We start from the raw sequence: 17447 nt of genomic DNA, 5'->3' as shown, positions 1-17447 counted from the left end.
TCAGTGACGTAAGACACATAATATACATTATACACAGTAGATTGTATAATCTTCTAACATCTTTATGTTGTAGAATGATCATTGAAGACTTGAGTAAACTGGCTAGGTGTATTTATTCTTTGCAAAAAAAAACAAAAAAACACATAAAAAGAAATCAAAATGAAAACTAAAGTAATAGAGGTTTACAACAAACAAGAAATTATTGTGTATTTCAGTACAAGTGAGAAAACATTTGGGGAAAATTCTGGTTGGCTTTTTCTGGACTCAGCTGATAGTCTGATTGTGGTGAGTTATTTCTTTTCTTAATATTAAGCAAATCTATAAATTTACAAGTGCTATCCCACTGAACCAGTATGGTGGTGCCTCTAAAATATGTAAAGAAAATGAGAGAAAAAAAGAAAAGCAAAACAAAGAAAATCTATATTGTAATTAAGAAATGTGGTGTTTTAACTGTAAATTTATGCCTTATCATTATTGTCACTATTGTTGATTAGGACTCAATATATGATGAAGATTATTGTGGGCATTGTTCAATTTTGAGAACTGAAAGCAACCTTGAGTTTGTGAAAAGCCTACTTGAAGCAGATTCAAAGATGACAACAAGAAACACTACATGTATGTGGAAAGCTTAGTTCTGCAAATACTTCAGAAACCTTTGAAGATGTGCAAGAGTAGTTTTAGGTGGATTCCTTATATTTTGACAAGTATTCATTGGCAAAAAAAGAGTTGAGATGTGCAACAATTGCAGTGATATTTCTGACAATGATCTCTAAAGATTTTTCACAGCAAATTTTACTGGTAATGAGACATGGCTTCTGGATATTATTCAACAAAGAAACAACAATTCATAGAATGGGGTATTAAAGTATATTGACATCCCATCAAACAAATAATAGCAAAGTCAATTCAGGCAGGATGACAGTATGTGTGTTTTATGAATCTAAAGGTGTTTATGTTGAATATCTCAATGCAGATGACATTATGACTTAAGGCTGTAACAGCAATTAAGAATTTAAGGAACATCATTTGACAAATGCGAAGGAAAATTATCAAGTGGAATCTTGTTTGATCATGTCAGTATTTGCGCTGAATCCGTTTGTCAGAATAACCTCACAATTTTCCATGGTTGCCATATAGTCCTATATAGCATTATGTAATTTTTGTATCAGCTCAATTGACATATAAAGGTCAAAGCATTATGGAAACTAAAGAAATATTTGAAAACATTACTGCAGAAAAAGCCTGAGATAATTTTGCATCTACATTTCATAGTTGAAATAAACAGATGGACAAATGTGTAACCAACAATTGAAGCTATATGAAATAAATTTATTTACTTTTAAAACCAAATATTCCTTTGTGCATTTTTCATGTTCTTTGTTTTGTTTTCTTTTTTTTTTTCATTTTCCCCCCTACTTTTAGCACTCCTCATATGTTAAAACAGATATAAAGCAGCAGTAGATCTGTCCATATACATAAACGAATACTAGCACACACATTCATATATCTGTGTGTGTGTGTGTATTATTAATTCAACTTCATTGCATTGTAGATACCTATTTTATGGATTCTGGAGCAAGGAAAGTATAAGTTGATCTTGCTGGAATTTGAACTTTGAACATAAAGATGAAATTAAATACTGAATTCAAAATTTTCAGATTTTGCAAGAAATATTTATATATCTCATAAATATATATATGTTTATGTTATATTTAAATATATGTCTTTTTTATTCACTTTCCAAAAAATATAATAGGTAGAACAGATATATACTTTTGGTATTTTGGTTTACAGAACTCAAAGATGAGGGTTTACAAAACTAGCAAAAGTTCTAAAAAGAAGGAAGATTCTAAACTGAAAGGTGTTGCATCTGAAAACAGAGAAAATGGTAAGGCTTGTATTACTTTTCTTTACATTCTAACTTTTGCTGAGAATTATCTTGTAGGGTCAGTATATTGCCAGGCTATTGACCAAAGTGTTTATGAGTCTTATATCCCATCTCCATTTTTTGCTGCACTGAGGATTCCTCATTCTCATTTATTATCATCATCCATCATTTTGAATCTGGGTTTTGTCCCCGTTAACGGGGGTGGCCGGATCTACCTGAATATCATAGCAACTGTCCTCACACCATCTTACCATCTTGCTCGGTTTTGGGTGTCCTCCCTTCTCAAGCCAACCCTCTCAATCTCCTCCTCCACATGTTTACCTCGGTCTACCTCACTTTTGCTGTCCATTTACCTCAAACTCTAGCACCTTCTTCAGAACATGCTCCTCATCCCTCTTCAAGTGCAGTATATCTACATGTGAACATGTCCTAATGTTGTAATAAGAATAAACATTGCAGATTCAAGCTTGTATGTTGCTCAGGGGACTGAATAAAACTGGATCATATCTGGAGTATCGTACTGTGTGGTACCTTGAGCAAGTTCTCTAGTTTTGTATCAGTAGATGAAAACATTGTGGAGGTCCATAATGTTTGTGTGAGTATATGTATGTGTGTGTGTGTGTATGCATGCACACATACATACCTGTATGTATGTATCTATGTATGTATGTGTGTGTGTGTGCGCTTATGTCTGTTTACATTCCACATCTTACATTAAAAACTTTAACCAAAAAAATGGTGACATTTGTTGACATTTTCTTCTGACACATCCCCTTGTAGCTGTATGCTTTCATAAACAAGGGGAATCAAAAGTTCATTCCTTAGAAAACAGTAAGAGTTAGTGACAGCAAAGGCATCCTGTTGTAAAATAAAAGCTTCATTATATACTTCATCCAGCCCATGCTAACATGGAAAAATGGATGTAAAACAAATGAACAAACAACTTCTCAAAACAATTAAGAATATAATATACTTTGAGCTAATTTTGTCTTTTGTCAAATTAAGTTTTTTTATATTCATTGCATTAAATATATTGAATCTAACAGAACGAATCCAATTCTGTAGCTTTTAAGTAGATGATAGATGAGTCTTCCACTGCGTCTCTTGACTTTTATTTTTTTCACTAACGCCTATATCTGTTTTACCTCCTAGAGAGTATTCCAGACTTGGAAATCCCACCCAAATGGACTGGTTTGTCAGAAATCCTTGCTGAGATTCAAAATGAGAATGCTGAACTGGATCCTGACTTTGGGAGAGGAAAAATCTTAATTGTAGCTGAAGATGACCGAACTTGTAATCAACTGAGGGAGGTCAGTAGCTCCATTGGTCTTTTGTTTCATTAAATATCATTTCATTTTCCTACCTACCTCTGTCATATGTTCCCATTCTTTTTCTGCTTGTTTTATAGATAATTCCCCATTTTGTTTGTTGATGTGCATCTCTCTCTTTCTCTCTCTATCTCTTTCTCTCTCTCTCTCTTTCTCTCTCTCTCTCTCACACACACACACTAATGCCACAGTTCACAGACACCATACTGCATTCATGTTATCATTGTACCAGCACTGATCTTGCATTGTATCTGCTTGATTTGTCAAACATTTTACTGAGTGTAGCAGGTGCAATTTCTATGACACCAACACTAAAATGTTCCTTCAGTCATACTTTAACTTCTCTCAACATTTTCCCAAAAGTCATCAACCTCTCTCCTATTCTCCCTCTCAAGTGCGGTGGGTTCTAGTCTTGCCTAGGGCATGATAGCTTATCTTGTATTGGTGCCATAAAAAGTACATCTGCTACACCCTATAAAATGGTTTGGCCCTCGTGCCGGTGACACGTGAAAGCACCCACTACACTCTCTGAGTGGTTGGCATTAGGAAGGGCATCCAGCTGTAGAAACTCTGCCAGACCAGATTGGAGCCTGGTGCAGCCTTCTGGCTTGCCAGTCCTCTGTCAAATCGTCCAACCCATGCTATCATGGAAAGCGGACGTTAAATGATGATGATGATGATGATGATATATGTGAAGGGGTATGTGATGACATGATTTTCAACGTATGTATTTGTTTATATATATGTGTATATATGTCTGTATGTGTGTATGTATTTGCATCTGTATATGTGTGTTCATGTGTGAGTTTTCATTTAATACTCTGTCTTTATATTTTTCTATTTCAGTTTTTATCAAGAGGTGGTAAAAATACTCTAGCTTCTCTCTACAACAAATATTTGGCATCAAAAGGCAAATATATGGAAGTTACAGTAAGAATTCCTATTGCTATATTTCCAAATTTTCCAGTATTTCTCCATTATCAAGATGATTAAATAAGTGTTTAGATAGTAGACCAAGATAACTGGAGTCTGTTTATGATCATAATGATAATTCCCTAAATCTATTAAAATATCGGATGACTTCTATTTTTTAAGGGCAAGTCATTTTAGTAGAGGCCCTTTTTACTCCAGCTCTACCTATGATTTGATTTGACATCAGCAAAGCAGTATCACAGAATATTAATAAATTGCCAAGTCATGAAGGGAACTCTATTTCCTTCAAATTGCACCCTCTTGTCTTAAGGAGTAGGGAAGGACAAATAGTAAAATGTGGACCTAGATATATTGTATCTGAAAAAAAAAAAATGAGAAAGAAAGAAAAATATACTGGATGATCACAATTCTAATGCATTTTGACTATAGTCTACTTAATGAAAGCTGACCTGGGGCTAAGCAACAACATTTGTATCATTTACATATTCGACAACAGCAAATTATCAGCTTGCTGAGTCCTTTAACTGCTGTAGGGAATTGGTAGCATTAGATAAAATGTTTTGCAGTATTTGTTCATGCTCATTGTTTGGAGTTCAAATCTTGCTGAGGTCAGTTTCACCTTTCATCATTTAGGGATTGAAAGTACAAAGTACCAGTCCAGGGTGTTGAGGTGACAGAATTTTTAGGGCATTGGACAAAATGCTTTGTGTTATTGTCTGGGTCTAGCGGACAATGTGGTGTCTTATAAAAACAGTACCCAAAGGAAGACAATAAGAAACCCATGAAAATTCCATGACAAGTACATAGTACTTGTCATGGAGATCAACAGTTGATGTTGTAAGAATACTTACTGTATGCATTGGCTAAAACACTTGAGCCTTTTAGCATTTAAACTGGCCATTTCAGGCCCAAATATTCTACCAGTTTTATGTTCAAAATGGCCAAATCCAGCCTTTCTCTCCTATCCTACAATGTCATTCTGAAAATAAAAATCACATCATTGAAATCAAAGCTACAGGATAATGCTTGATAGTTCAAAACTATATGAATAAATAATGGTTACATTTGACTGGGTGATCTGAATGCTAAAGGGCTAAGCATTTCAAGTGTTTTAAACAGTTGTAACATTGTAAAACTGGTGAATTTTATTAGATTACACTATGGAATTTAGCCATTTTCTGTAAATGTAATAAGTCAGAGAGGAATTGTTACTGCTGATCATAACATGATATCAAATTTAGATAAATTTATTTATCTAGTATTTAGAATAAGCATTTATACCTTTTTGTAGTTTTTAATTTAATTCTTTTTTCTTTTTCTCTCCCTCTCTCTTACTTTGTACTTCATCACTCTCTCACACTTTATCCCTTGCTGTCTCTCTCACTTTGTTGTCTTCCCTCTCTGCTCTCCTCTTATATACATACATATGCATATGCATGTCGATATATATATATATATATACTTTATTTAAAAGCAGCAGAAATATAACAAAAAACTGTTACTCGGAGTTTCACATTCCCGTTCATCAGATGAACGGGAATGTGAAACTCTGAGTAAAAGTTTTTTCTTATGTTTCTGCTGCATTTAAATAAAGCATATTACTCGACCTCTGGTATTTGAGTACTCTTTTTTTCCACCTTGTTGCACATTTATGTTTACTCCGGTATATATATATATGCATGCATATATAATTACAGTCTCCAAAGAAGAAGAAACAAAAAATAACAAAAACAAAATCTACTAAAGAAGCAACTTCAGTTGAGTTGACAGAAATGGAGCCAGAAGACATAGCTTCAAGGTTAAACACTGAAGAGGTATCTAACATCTTTTTTTTTTTTTTTTTTTGTCACTTATTAATTTAATTAATATTTATTTATTGACTGGTCCCCTTTTGCTGTCAAAGTGGTAAGTACTACCTGTTGAAAAAAACTATATGTAATTAAGATGTGTTATTTTGATTCAGAGGAAATAATAAATACTTTGTTGTTATGAAATAAGAAGGACATTGCTGATTTGTTGAAGTGCTGTGCTGCTCAAAATGTTAGATATACATCTCCTATTGACCATTTATATTTTTATATTTTTTTACTTTTACTCCTACTAACACAGATCCACAACAAGTCTCCTAACAAGCTGACAAGGGAGCAGCCAATACTTGTTGTGTAAGAAATAGCAACAAAATTCTTTAAAATGATACTTCACTGTCTTTAAAATGGTGATATCTAAGACAAAACTGACTAATGTAGTATTAACTAGATAACTGATGCTTAGAAACGAAATGTGAGGTCATTACCAGAACACTTTTTGATCATATATCTGTTCCTCCAGGGCTGATCTGTGACTGATCTTCAAATTCTAGTGAATATATTTTAAAAACTACACTGTTGTATATCTTGTCTTTCCATTTTGCAACTAAACATATTAAACATTGATCTAATTTTGACTTTGTAGGAAATCAACGAGGAAGAGAATTTCAGGTGTTCTTCTCAGGATGCTTACTATGGAATCCTTTCACAACCAGCTGTCATAATCCATCCAATCCATGGCGGCTCTGATTCTCTTGGATTGCAGCGTACTCTCTGGGAGATAAACCCACATTATGTAATCCTGTATGATTCCTGCATGAAGTTTGTGAGAGAACTGGAGGCAAGTCCTTTTAAAGTCCTATGTCTCCAATAAATTCTTATTATTACTGAACTGGGTATAAGACTGAGGGTTTAAGGAGTTCAAACTATATCTAAGATATGATCACTTAAGATACCTGATTGTGATCTCAGAAGGGATTATGAGGCTAAACATTTTTTTTTTTTAAATTTATTGTCAGAAAGGCAGTGCCCATCTCTTTTTTTTTTAAATTTATTTAGGACCCCCTGGTGGGAGGAAAGAAGAAGGGATTCTCAACTCGGTGACCTAGTGCTTGCAACCCAGTACTTGCAACATAATGAACTCTATTAAGGCATTCAAAAACTAAGTGGTGGATTTGACTGTTGACAACTAAGCATCTTAGCCACAGACACACCACTGTGCTATTGGATTAAACCATCACTCTTCCCTCCCTAACAGATTATCTAGTACTTTGTCATCTCATGGAAAAAGTAGACTAATGTGGAGTAGAGGTCTAAGAGGGTAAATTATGGTCATATGAAGTGGCCATTCTCAAAATAGATGAAAAAAGATCAACCTAAGATAGTCAAACCTGAGAAGTAATTTTGTCAGAACTGAGTGCATTGGATTTAACAAAAGTCAAAACAAGACTGAAAATTTGGAAGGTTTTTATGTAGTGCACTAACTAGTGATTGCATGAAGCTGAATGGTTTTTTGATACTATACTTGGACAACTAATGCCAACATGCAAAACAGATAAAAATGATTGGTGTAAAACTGATAATGGTGATAGAGATGCTGATAATCATCATGAAAAGACAGATGCTAAAATATAATTGATGTTGATAACCTTAAAAATATAAAACACTTTGAAACCACACGCACTTGATTGATCATTATTGTTATCATAGCTGATATTTGCATCTGCTGTTTTATGCTGGCATGGATTAGATAAGTCATCACTTACTAAGTCAGTTCTTATTTTGCATTACTGCTCTCTTAGAATGGTTGGAGATCACATTTTGTTTTTGTATGTTCTGTTTTTGGCATGTTTTCTGCAACTGAGTATTTTTCTTATTGCCAACCATTTTACTGTGTAGTGGGTGTATTTTATCATAGCACCAACATTAGATGGGTTATCATGTCATTTGCTTGCCTGACGATTTCGCTTATGATATATAATTCAGTTTATCCACATCTCTCTTGAATAAGTTTTTCTTCTCTTTATTAAAATATTCATGTTTTTCTCTTTCATTCAACAGGTCTATCATGCTACAAGGCCACATGTTCCTTTACGGGTCTACTTCTTAATATACAGCAATTCTGTTGAAGAACAACAGTATCTAACTACTCTTCGTAAAGAAAAAGAAGCCTTTGAGTTCCTTATCAAAGAAAAGGCTGTAAGTAGTCATCATTATTTCTTCCACTTGTTTATTTATTATTAAATGTATTGTTATTGTTATCATAATGGCAATGGATAGCAAACCTGTCAGAGTAACAAGAAAATTGCCTTAGTTATCTCCCGTCTCATTCCAAATTCAAATTTTGCCTTTACCTTTTGGTGCAAATTAAGTAAGTACTAATTTGGAGTTGGTTTGATTGGTTCTGTTCCTTCTCTAACATCTGTATTCGCTTGTAAAAGCAAAGACTTTTATTATTTTGAAGGTGACGAGCTGGCAGACATGTTAACTTGTGATGCTTAACGGTATATCTTCCACCTCTTTATGTTCAGAGTTCAAATTCTACAAGATTGACTCTACATTTCATCCTTTTGGCATCTATAAAATAAGTACCTGTTCAGCACTAGGATCAATATAATCAACTCACCCTTCTCCTTAACTTTTCTGACTCTGTACCAAAGTCTGAGACCATTATTATTAAATAAAAGGACAGTGAGCTGCGTAAGTCATTTGTGTCGGAATAAGTACCTGGTAATATATTGTTCTAGTTTACTCTTTTACTTGTTTCAGTCATTTGACTGCGGCCATGCTGGAGCACCACCTTTAGTCGAGCAAATCGACCCCAGGACTTATTCTTTGGAAGCCTAGTACTTATTCTATCGATATCTTTTGCCGAACCGCTAAGTTACAGGGACGTAAACACACCAGCATCGGTTGTCAAGCGATGTTGGGGAGACATACATACATACATATATATATATATATATATATATACACACACACACACAATAAAGACTGTAAGCAAACAGGAAACAACTTCTATCTCATTCCAGGGTGAAAAACTAGAGGTAGTCGATAGCTTCCGCTATCTGGGCGACCAAGTTAGTAGTGGGGGTGGGTGCGCTGAAAGTGTAGCTGCTAGAATAAGAATAGCCTGGGCAAAGTTTAGAGAGCTCTTACCCCTGCTGGCGACAAAGGGACTCTCACTCAGAGTAAAAGGCAGACTGTATGACGCATGCGTACGAACAGCCATGCTACATGGCAGTGAAACATGGGCTGTAACTGCTGAGGACATACGTAAGCTCGCAAGGAATGAAGCCAGTATGCTCCGTTGGATGTGTAATGTCAATGTGAATACCCGTCAGAGTGTAAGTATCTTGAGAGAAAAGCTGAACATTAGAAGCATCAGTTGTGGTGTGCAAGAGAGACAATTGCGCTGGTATGGACATGTGGTGAGAATGGATGAGGATAGCTGCGTGAAAAAGTGCCACACCCTAACAGTTGAGGGAACCCGTGGAAGAGGTAGGCCCAGGAAGACCTGGGCTGAGGTGGTGAGGCAAGACCTTCGTACATTGGGCCTCACCGAGGCGATGACTACTGACCGAGACCTTTGGAAATGTGCTGTGCGTGAGAAGACCCGGCAAGCCAAGTAAGATCGTTGCCAGTGCCCCTGGACTGGCTCTTGTGTGGGTGGCACACGAGATGCACCATTTTGAGCGTGGCCGTTGCCAGTACCGCCTGACTGGCTCCCGTAGGATTTTCGACTGAGATCGTTGCCAGTGCCCCTGGACTGGCTTGTGCGGGTGGCATATAAAAGACACCATTTCGAGCGTGGCCGTTTTCGTGCGGGTGACACGTAAAAGCACCCACTACACTCTCTGAGTGGTTGGCGTTAGGAAGGGCATCCAGCTGTAGAAACTCTGCCAAATTAGATTGGAGCCTGGTGTTGCCATCCGGTTTCACCAGTCCTCAGTCAAATCGTCCAACCCATGCTAGCATGGAAAGCGGACGTTAAACGATGATGATGATGATGATGATGATGACGGGCTTCTTTCAGTTTCCGTCTACCAAATCCACTCACAAGGCTTTGGTCGGCTCGAGGCTATAGTAGAAGACACTTGCCCAAGGTGCCACGCAGTGGGACTGAACCCGGAACCATGTGGTTGGTAAGCAAGCTACTTACCACACAGCCACTTTGAATTCAAATACCACTAGGGTCAACCTTGCACCTGACAAAATGCTTTGCAGCATTTCTTCTGACTTAGGCTTCTGAGCTTAAATTTCGCTGTGGTTAACTTTGCCCTTCATCCTTTCAGGGTCAATAAAATAAGTACTAGTTGAGTACTGGGGTCGATGTAATTGACTCACCCCTCCCCTAGAACTGCTGGCCTTGTGGGGGTCAATAAAGTATTAATCAAATACTTGGTTGATATTGACTAACCCTCAACTCTCAAAATGACTGTCCTTGTGTCTTTATTAGAAACCGTTATTATCATTACATGACACTCTCAGAGTGGTGCTACACTCTCGGAGTGGTACTACACTCTCGGAGTGGTCTACACTCTTGGAGTGGTTGGCATTAGGAAGGGCATCCAGCTGTAGAAACTCTGCCAAATCAGATAGGAGCCTGGTGTAGTCATCTGGTTCAGCAGTTCTCAGTCAAATCGTCCAACCCATGCTAGCATGGAAAGCAGACGTTAAATGATGATGATGATGATGATGATGACAGTCAAGTCACTGATATAGTTGAATGCTGAACAAAATGCTTGTGGATGTTTAAGTCATGTCTCTGTGTCTACTCAGTTCATATCTTGCTGGGACCATATCCTTATTTTTTTTTCTTTTTAATCTTTCAGGATTGATTGATTGGACAAGTCTAGGTCTAAACAACAACTGACACTCACTCATCCACCCTCACATCCCTGTGATATCAATATCTTATCATTAACCACTTTCCATTCACAGCTAATGGTAATCCCTGAAGAGAGAGATGGGAAGCTTGAAAATGATCCTAACTTGCATGCAGTTTCTGCACTTCAAGCCCCTACTTCTTCTCGTAAAGGAGGAATGGAAGTGAAAGCAGAAAATCACAAGGTTTGTTTTTTTGTTATGTGTACAAATTAATGTATTTATCTGATGTGTTTGTTATAGGGTAACAAAATCAATACAGTACCAAATATAAATGTCTTGCAGTTTGTTTTTTTTGTGCCTCTCTACATTCTGAATTTAAATTCCACTGGGGTCTACTTTGCATTTGACTTTTTGTGGGGGGTTTCATGAAATTAAGTTCTAGTTTAGTACTAGTAGTTTCTCTTTTTTTACTTAACTCACCATCATCATCATCATCATTGTTTAACGTCTGCTTTCCATGCTAGCAAGGGTTGGACAACTTGACTGAAGACTGGTGAACCAGATGGCTACACCAAGCTCCAATCTGATTTGGCAGAGTTTCTACAGCTGGATGCCCTTCCTAATGCCAACCACTCCGAAAGTGTAGTGGGTGCTTTTACGTGCCACCGGCACGAAGGCCAGTCATGCGGTACTGGCAACGGCCACGCTCAAAAAGGTGTTTTTTACATGCCAAAAAAAAAAAAAATTTGTTCTTGTGCTACTGTAAGATGTTGTTATTATTATTGTTAAGGCAGCAAGCTGGAATAACCTTTAGCACGCTGGACAAAACGCTTTGCGGCATTTCTTTTGGCTTTACATTCTCACTTCAAAGGCTGTGAAGTTGTCTTCACTTTTCATTTTTTTAGTGTCAATAAAATAAGCACCAGTCAAGTACTGTGTGGGGTTTGCAATTTAATTGGCTTCCACAAAACTGCTGACTCTGTGCCAAAATTTGAAATCATTATTATTATTATTATTACTACTATTAAGGCAGTGAGTTGGCAGATTGTTACTGCTCCTGACAAAATGCTTAGCAGCATTTCTTCTGACTTTGGCTTCTGAGTTTAAATTTCACTGTGGTTAACTTTGCCCTTCATCCTTTCAGGGTCAATAAAATAAGTACCAGTTGAGCACTGGGGTCGATGTAATTGACTCACCCCTACCCTAGATCTGCTGGCCTTGTGCCAAAATTTGAAATTATTATTGTTGTTGTTGTTGTTGTTATTGTTCTTATTATTGTTCGAAAGTTACAGAGAGGGTCATAGCCCAACTAATTAGGGAGCGAATCAATTTAGATGAGATGCAGTTTGGGTTCGTGCCAGGTAAAAGCACTACTGATGCCTTATTTCTAGTGAGACAGTTGCAAGAGAAATACCTAGCCAAGGATAAACCTCTGTACCTGGCTTTCGTTGACATGGAGAAAGCCTTTGACAGGGTCCCCCGATCCCTTATCTGGTGGTCAATGAGGAAACTTGGGATAGAAGAATGGCTAGTGAGAGCTGTGCGAGCCATGTACAGAGATGCGGCCAGTAAGGTGAGGGTTGGAAATGAGTACAGCAATGAATTCCGGGTAGAGGTAGGGGTCCACCAAGGTTCCGTCCTCAGCCCCCTATTATTTACCATAGTCCTCCAGGCAATCACAGAGGAGTTCAAGACAGGTTGCCCCTGGGAGCTCCTCTATGCTGATGACCTTGCCCTAATTGCGGAGTCACTATCAGAACTAGAGGAGAAGTTTCATGTGTGGAAGCAAGGTCTAGAATTGAAGGGCCTTAGAGTCAACCTAGCTAAAACCAAAATCCTAATAAGTAGGAAGGTAGATAAAACACAAACCCCTTCAGGTAGATGGCCCTGCTCAGTATGTAGAAAAGGAGTAGGTAGTAACTCTATAAGATGTACCCGGTGCAAGCTATGGACACATAAGAGGTGCAGCAACATCAAAGGCAGGTTAACTAGCAAGTTAGTTTTTGTTTGTGGCAGATGTTCAGGTGCAATAAAGACTGCAAACAAACAGGAAACAACTTCTATCTCATTCCAGGGTGAAAAACTAGAGGTAGTCGATAGCTTCCGCTATCTGGGCGACCAAGTTAGTAGTGGGGGTGGGTGCGCTGAAAGTGTAGCTGCTAGAATAAGAATAGCCTGGGCAAAGTTTAGAGAGCTCTTACCCCTGCTGGCGACAAAGGGACTCTCACTCAGAGTAAAAGGCAGACTGTATGACGCATGCGTACGAACAACCATGCTACATGGCAGTGAAACATGGGCTGTAACTGCTGAGGACATACGTAAGCTCGCAAGGAATGAAGCCAGTATGCTCCGTTGGATGTGTAATGTCAATGTGAATACCCGTCAGAGTGTAAGTATCTTGAGAGAAAAGCTGAACATTAGAAGCATCAGTTGTGGCGTGCAAGAGAGACGATTGCGCTGGTATGGACATGTGGTGAGAATGGAGGAGGATAGCTGCGTGAAAAAGTGCCACACCCTAACAGTTGAGGGAACCCGTGGAAGAGGTAGGCCCAGGAAGACCTGGGCTGAGGTGGTGAGGCAAGACCTTCGTACATTGGGCCTCACCGAGGCGATGACTACGGACCGAGACCTTTGGAAATGGGCTGTGCGTGAGAAAACCCGGCAAGCCAAGTAAGATCGTTGCCAGTGCCCCTGGACTGGTTCTTGTGCGGGTGGCACATGAGATGCACCATTTTGAGCGTGGCCGTTGCCAGTACCGCCTGACTGGCTCCTGTAGGATTTTCGAGCGAGATCGTTGCCAGTGCCCCTGGACTGGCTTGTGCGGGTGGCACATAAAAGACACCATTTCGAGCGTGGCCGTTTTCGTGCGGGTGACACGTAAAAGCACCCACTACACTCTCTGAGTGGTTGGCGTTAGGAAGGGCATCCAGCTGTAGAAACTCTGCCAAATCAGACTGGAGCCTGGTGTTGCCATCCGGTTTCACCAGTCCTCAGTCAAATCGTCCAACCCATGCTAGCATGGAAAGCGGACGTTAAACGATGATGATGATTATTGTTCTTATTATTGTTATTATTATTATTATTGTTATTATTACTATTATTGTTATTATTATTATTATGATGTTATTATTATTATTATTATTATTATTATTATTATTATTATTCCAAAACTATTACATGTAAATTTAATCAGCAGTGATGTTATCTTGAGCTTTGATGACAACAAGTCTCGTCAAATCTCAAGCATTTTGCTTCAGATTCTTGCAGAATACAGGATTGCACTTTTTCTACAGGTTGAGCGTATGTGTTTTAATTCCACTATCCTTCAATCTGTAAAGTAGAGTTTGAGTGTTGTGCCGTGTACACCAGTTACCCCAGGAATAATTATTGTCAGTTTTCCACAATTTTTCATCTCTCTGGCTAGGTCCTGATGTTTTTCAATTTAAAACATTTCTTTGGTATCTACTCTGTTATCATATGGTATTGCAAAGTCTATGATCTTATACTGCTTCTTTTGCCTTCTATAATCATATCTGGTCATCTTGCTTCAATAGTATGGTCAGTCTTTGTAGAGAAATCTAATAAAATCCCATAATTCTTATTCTCTATCACATTCTCTAGTTTGTGTTTATACCTTATTATTATTATCATTATTACGAATTATTATTTTATTATTATTATTATTATTATTAAGAAGCTTGTGGAGGTAGAAATGCAAGGATGAGTGATTAAATGTCTTGCAATATTGTACTATGTTCCTTTATGTTCTAATGATTGATAAAATAATTACTAAGATCTATTAAAACAATGAAGCATTGTGGCCAAGTTATTAACGTTGGTATGAATTACACTAAATAGCTCACCATATAAAGTTATTTTGCTTTATGTTCTGTCCCTATATGAAATACTCTCATCCTGCTGGGTTCAAAAAGAAATAATTACTACCAAGACTAATAAATGAGAGTAGAGGGCTAACAAAATGCATGCATTATCTCCCTTTAGATTCTGGGTTTAAAGCCACTTGAGATCCACTTTTACTTTTCATCCTGTCCACCTTGATAAAATAAGTAACAGTCTAGGAGTAGAAACAATTTGAGTGACTGTTCCTTGAACCACTTTTGTAGCACTCATCAGTAAAGTGTTTAGTAGAATCAGTAAATCAATGGACAAAATTCTTTGTGATATTTGGTTTTATAACCCATTATACTTTGAGTTTTAATCTTGCCAAAGTTGATTGTTTTATGGTTGATCAAATAAAGTAAAAGAGTATCAGTCAAATATTGTGGTTGAATTAATTTTTCTCCTCACTAAATTTATAGCATTGTACTAGTGTTAAAATCATTATTTTTAGTTTTGTTGGTGTCATCCTGTTGGGGAAAGTGAAATTGTGATGGCACCTGTGCCCAGCGTCGCCTTCCTGGCACGTGAAAAGACATTCAAGCGAGATCGTTACCAGTGCCGCTGGACTGGCTCCTGTGCAGGTGGCACGTAAAATACACCATTTTGAGCATGGCCGTTGACAGTACCGCCTGACTGGCCTTCGTGCCGGTGGCACATAAAAGCACCCACTACACTCTCGGAGTGGTTGGCATTAGAAAAGGGCATCCAGCTGTAGAAACTCTGCCAAATCAGATTGGAGCCTGGTGTAGCCATCTGGTTCACCAGTCCTCAGTCAAATCGTCCAACCCATGCTAGCATGGAAAGCGGACGTTAAACGACGATGATGATGATGATGATGAAGAAGTAATGAGAGAGAGAGAGCGCACACCACAGTGTGAAGTTACAGAAAGGATGTAGGGACATAACTAAATCAAAAGGCGTACTTGAGATTAGAACATATGGAGCATAGGATATTCTAACAAAATATACTGCAAAGATGTTGTCTAACAAGAATTTCAGTTTCAGGAGATTTGGGGAAGAAACCCTCCAGTAACATTCAAACCTTATTTCTATCACATTTTGAGTGCATATGTTGCCAATTACACCAAAAGCATCTATCATCTCCTGTCAAATTATGTTAAATCAGTGTTATAAAATTTCAGTACCACCTCCCCACGTATCATTCATATTAGGAGAATAGATATTTTCATAGTCACTTAACCCTCTGTGGACCAGCAAAGGGGCTACTCTAACATTTTCAAGTATCTCAAATTTGATGTTTTCTATCAAGAATTAATCCCAAGAATACATGTATAAGTAAAAATGCTAGTTCTAAAATCTCTCTAAGAGATCATTGCAGTAGTTGTACTATCAAGTAATATTCAGAGACACTTCAGCATGGCCTTCTGTTCGAACGGACTCTACTGTAATTTTTTAACCACAAAAGGACATCTCCTCTACTTGGTCAATGATGCAGAGCTGCATCCGATATATTGTAAGCAGGGGAGTGAACCCCTACCCACTTCTAGCTATCCTCATCCATTCTCGCCACATGACCATACCAGCGCAATTGTCTCTCTTGCACACCACAACTGATGCTTCTTAGGTCCAATTTTTCTCTCAAGGTACTTACACTCTGTCGAGTATGCACACTGACATTACACATCCATCGGAGCATACTGGCTTCATTTCTTGTGAGCTTACGCTCAGCAATCATGGCCTATGTTTCACTGCCATGTAGCATGGCTGTTCGTACACATGCATCATACAGTCTGCCTTTTACTCTGAGCGAGAGGCCTTTTGACTCCAGCAGAGTTAAGAGCTCTCTGAACTTTGCCCAGGCTATTCTTATTCTAGCAGCTACACTTTCAGTGCACCCTCTCCTGCTACTGATTTGGTCACCTAAGTAACGGAAACTATCAACTACTTCTAGTTCTCTGCACATTTTCAGTGTTTATAGCTCCTGAGCATCTGCCACATGCAAAAACTATCTTCCTAGTTAGCCTTCCTTTGATATTGCTGCACCACTTATGTGTCCATAGCTTAAACTGGGTACATCTTATAGAGTTTCTTCCTACACCTTTTCTACAGATCAAGCAGGGCCATCTACCTGAAGGGGTTTGTGGTTTGTCTACCTTCCTACTTATTAGGACTTTGGTTTTAGCTAGGTTGACTCTAAGGTCCTTCGATTCTAATCCTTGCTTCCACACCTGAAACTTCTCCTCTAGTTCTGATAGTGACTCAGCAATTAATGCAAGGTCATCAGCATAGAGGAGCTCCCAGGGGCATCCTGTCTTGAATTCCTGTATTATTGCTTGGAGGACCCCTACCTCTACCCGGAATTCTTCACTGTACTCGTTGCCAACCCTCACCTTACTGACAGCGTCCCTGTACATGGTTCGCACAGCTCTCACTAACCATTTGTCTATCCCTAGTTTCCTCATTGACCACCAGATAAAGGATTGGAGGACCCTGTCAAAGGCTTTCTCCATGTCGACGAAGGCCAGGTACAGAGGTTTATCTTTGGCTAGGTATTTCTCTGGCAGCTGTCTTACCAGAAATATAGCATCAGTGGTGCTTTTCCCAGGCACGAACCCAAACTGCATCTCATCTAAACTGACTGTCTCCCTAATTATATATATATATATATATATATATATAAATATAGTTGCAGTGGTAGTGTGGCAGAGTGGTAACGATAGTAGTAACGGTGGTCAGCAGTGGTGGAAGTATTAATAGTTGTAGTAGTGGCAGTAGTAATAATTATAAAAGTGTGCATAATAA

At 38.2% G+C, this 17447-nt stretch overlaps 1 protein-coding gene across 3 annotated transcripts in view; it reads left to right on the top strand.

Moving 5' to 3' along the window:
- The window catches only part of LOC106870199 (DNA repair endonuclease XPF), a 46472-nt gene that overhangs the window by 14397 nt on the left and 14628 nt on the right, over positions 1–17447 (top strand). For all 3 annotated transcript variants that reach the window (XR_016241488.1, XM_089350686.1, XM_014916203.3), the window contains exons 10-17: positions 216–285; positions 1795–1888; positions 3041–3198; positions 4063–4146; positions 5847–5963; positions 6601–6795; positions 8016–8153; positions 10899–11027. Coding sequence is in view for 2 of the 3 variants with exons in the window: in XM_089350686.1 (XP_089206812.1) it covers positions 216–285; positions 1795–1888; positions 3041–3198; positions 4063–4146; positions 5847–5963; positions 6601–6795; positions 8016–8153; positions 10899–11027 (985 nt within the window). In the remaining variant the exon portion in view is untranslated. The remainder of the gene's footprint in view (positions 1–215; positions 286–1794; positions 1889–3040; positions 3199–4062; positions 4147–5846; positions 5964–6600; positions 6796–8015; positions 8154–10898; positions 11028–17447) is intronic.

This window comes from Octopus bimaculoides, chromosome 4 (genome assembly GCF_046866305.1).
Source record: "Octopus bimaculoides isolate indiv1 chromosome 4, ASM4686630v1, whole genome shotgun sequence".
NCBI lineage: Eukaryota > Metazoa > Mollusca > Cephalopoda > Octopoda > Octopodidae > Octopus > Octopus bimaculoides.
This window is presented reverse-complemented; position numbering and strand designations above follow the sequence as displayed.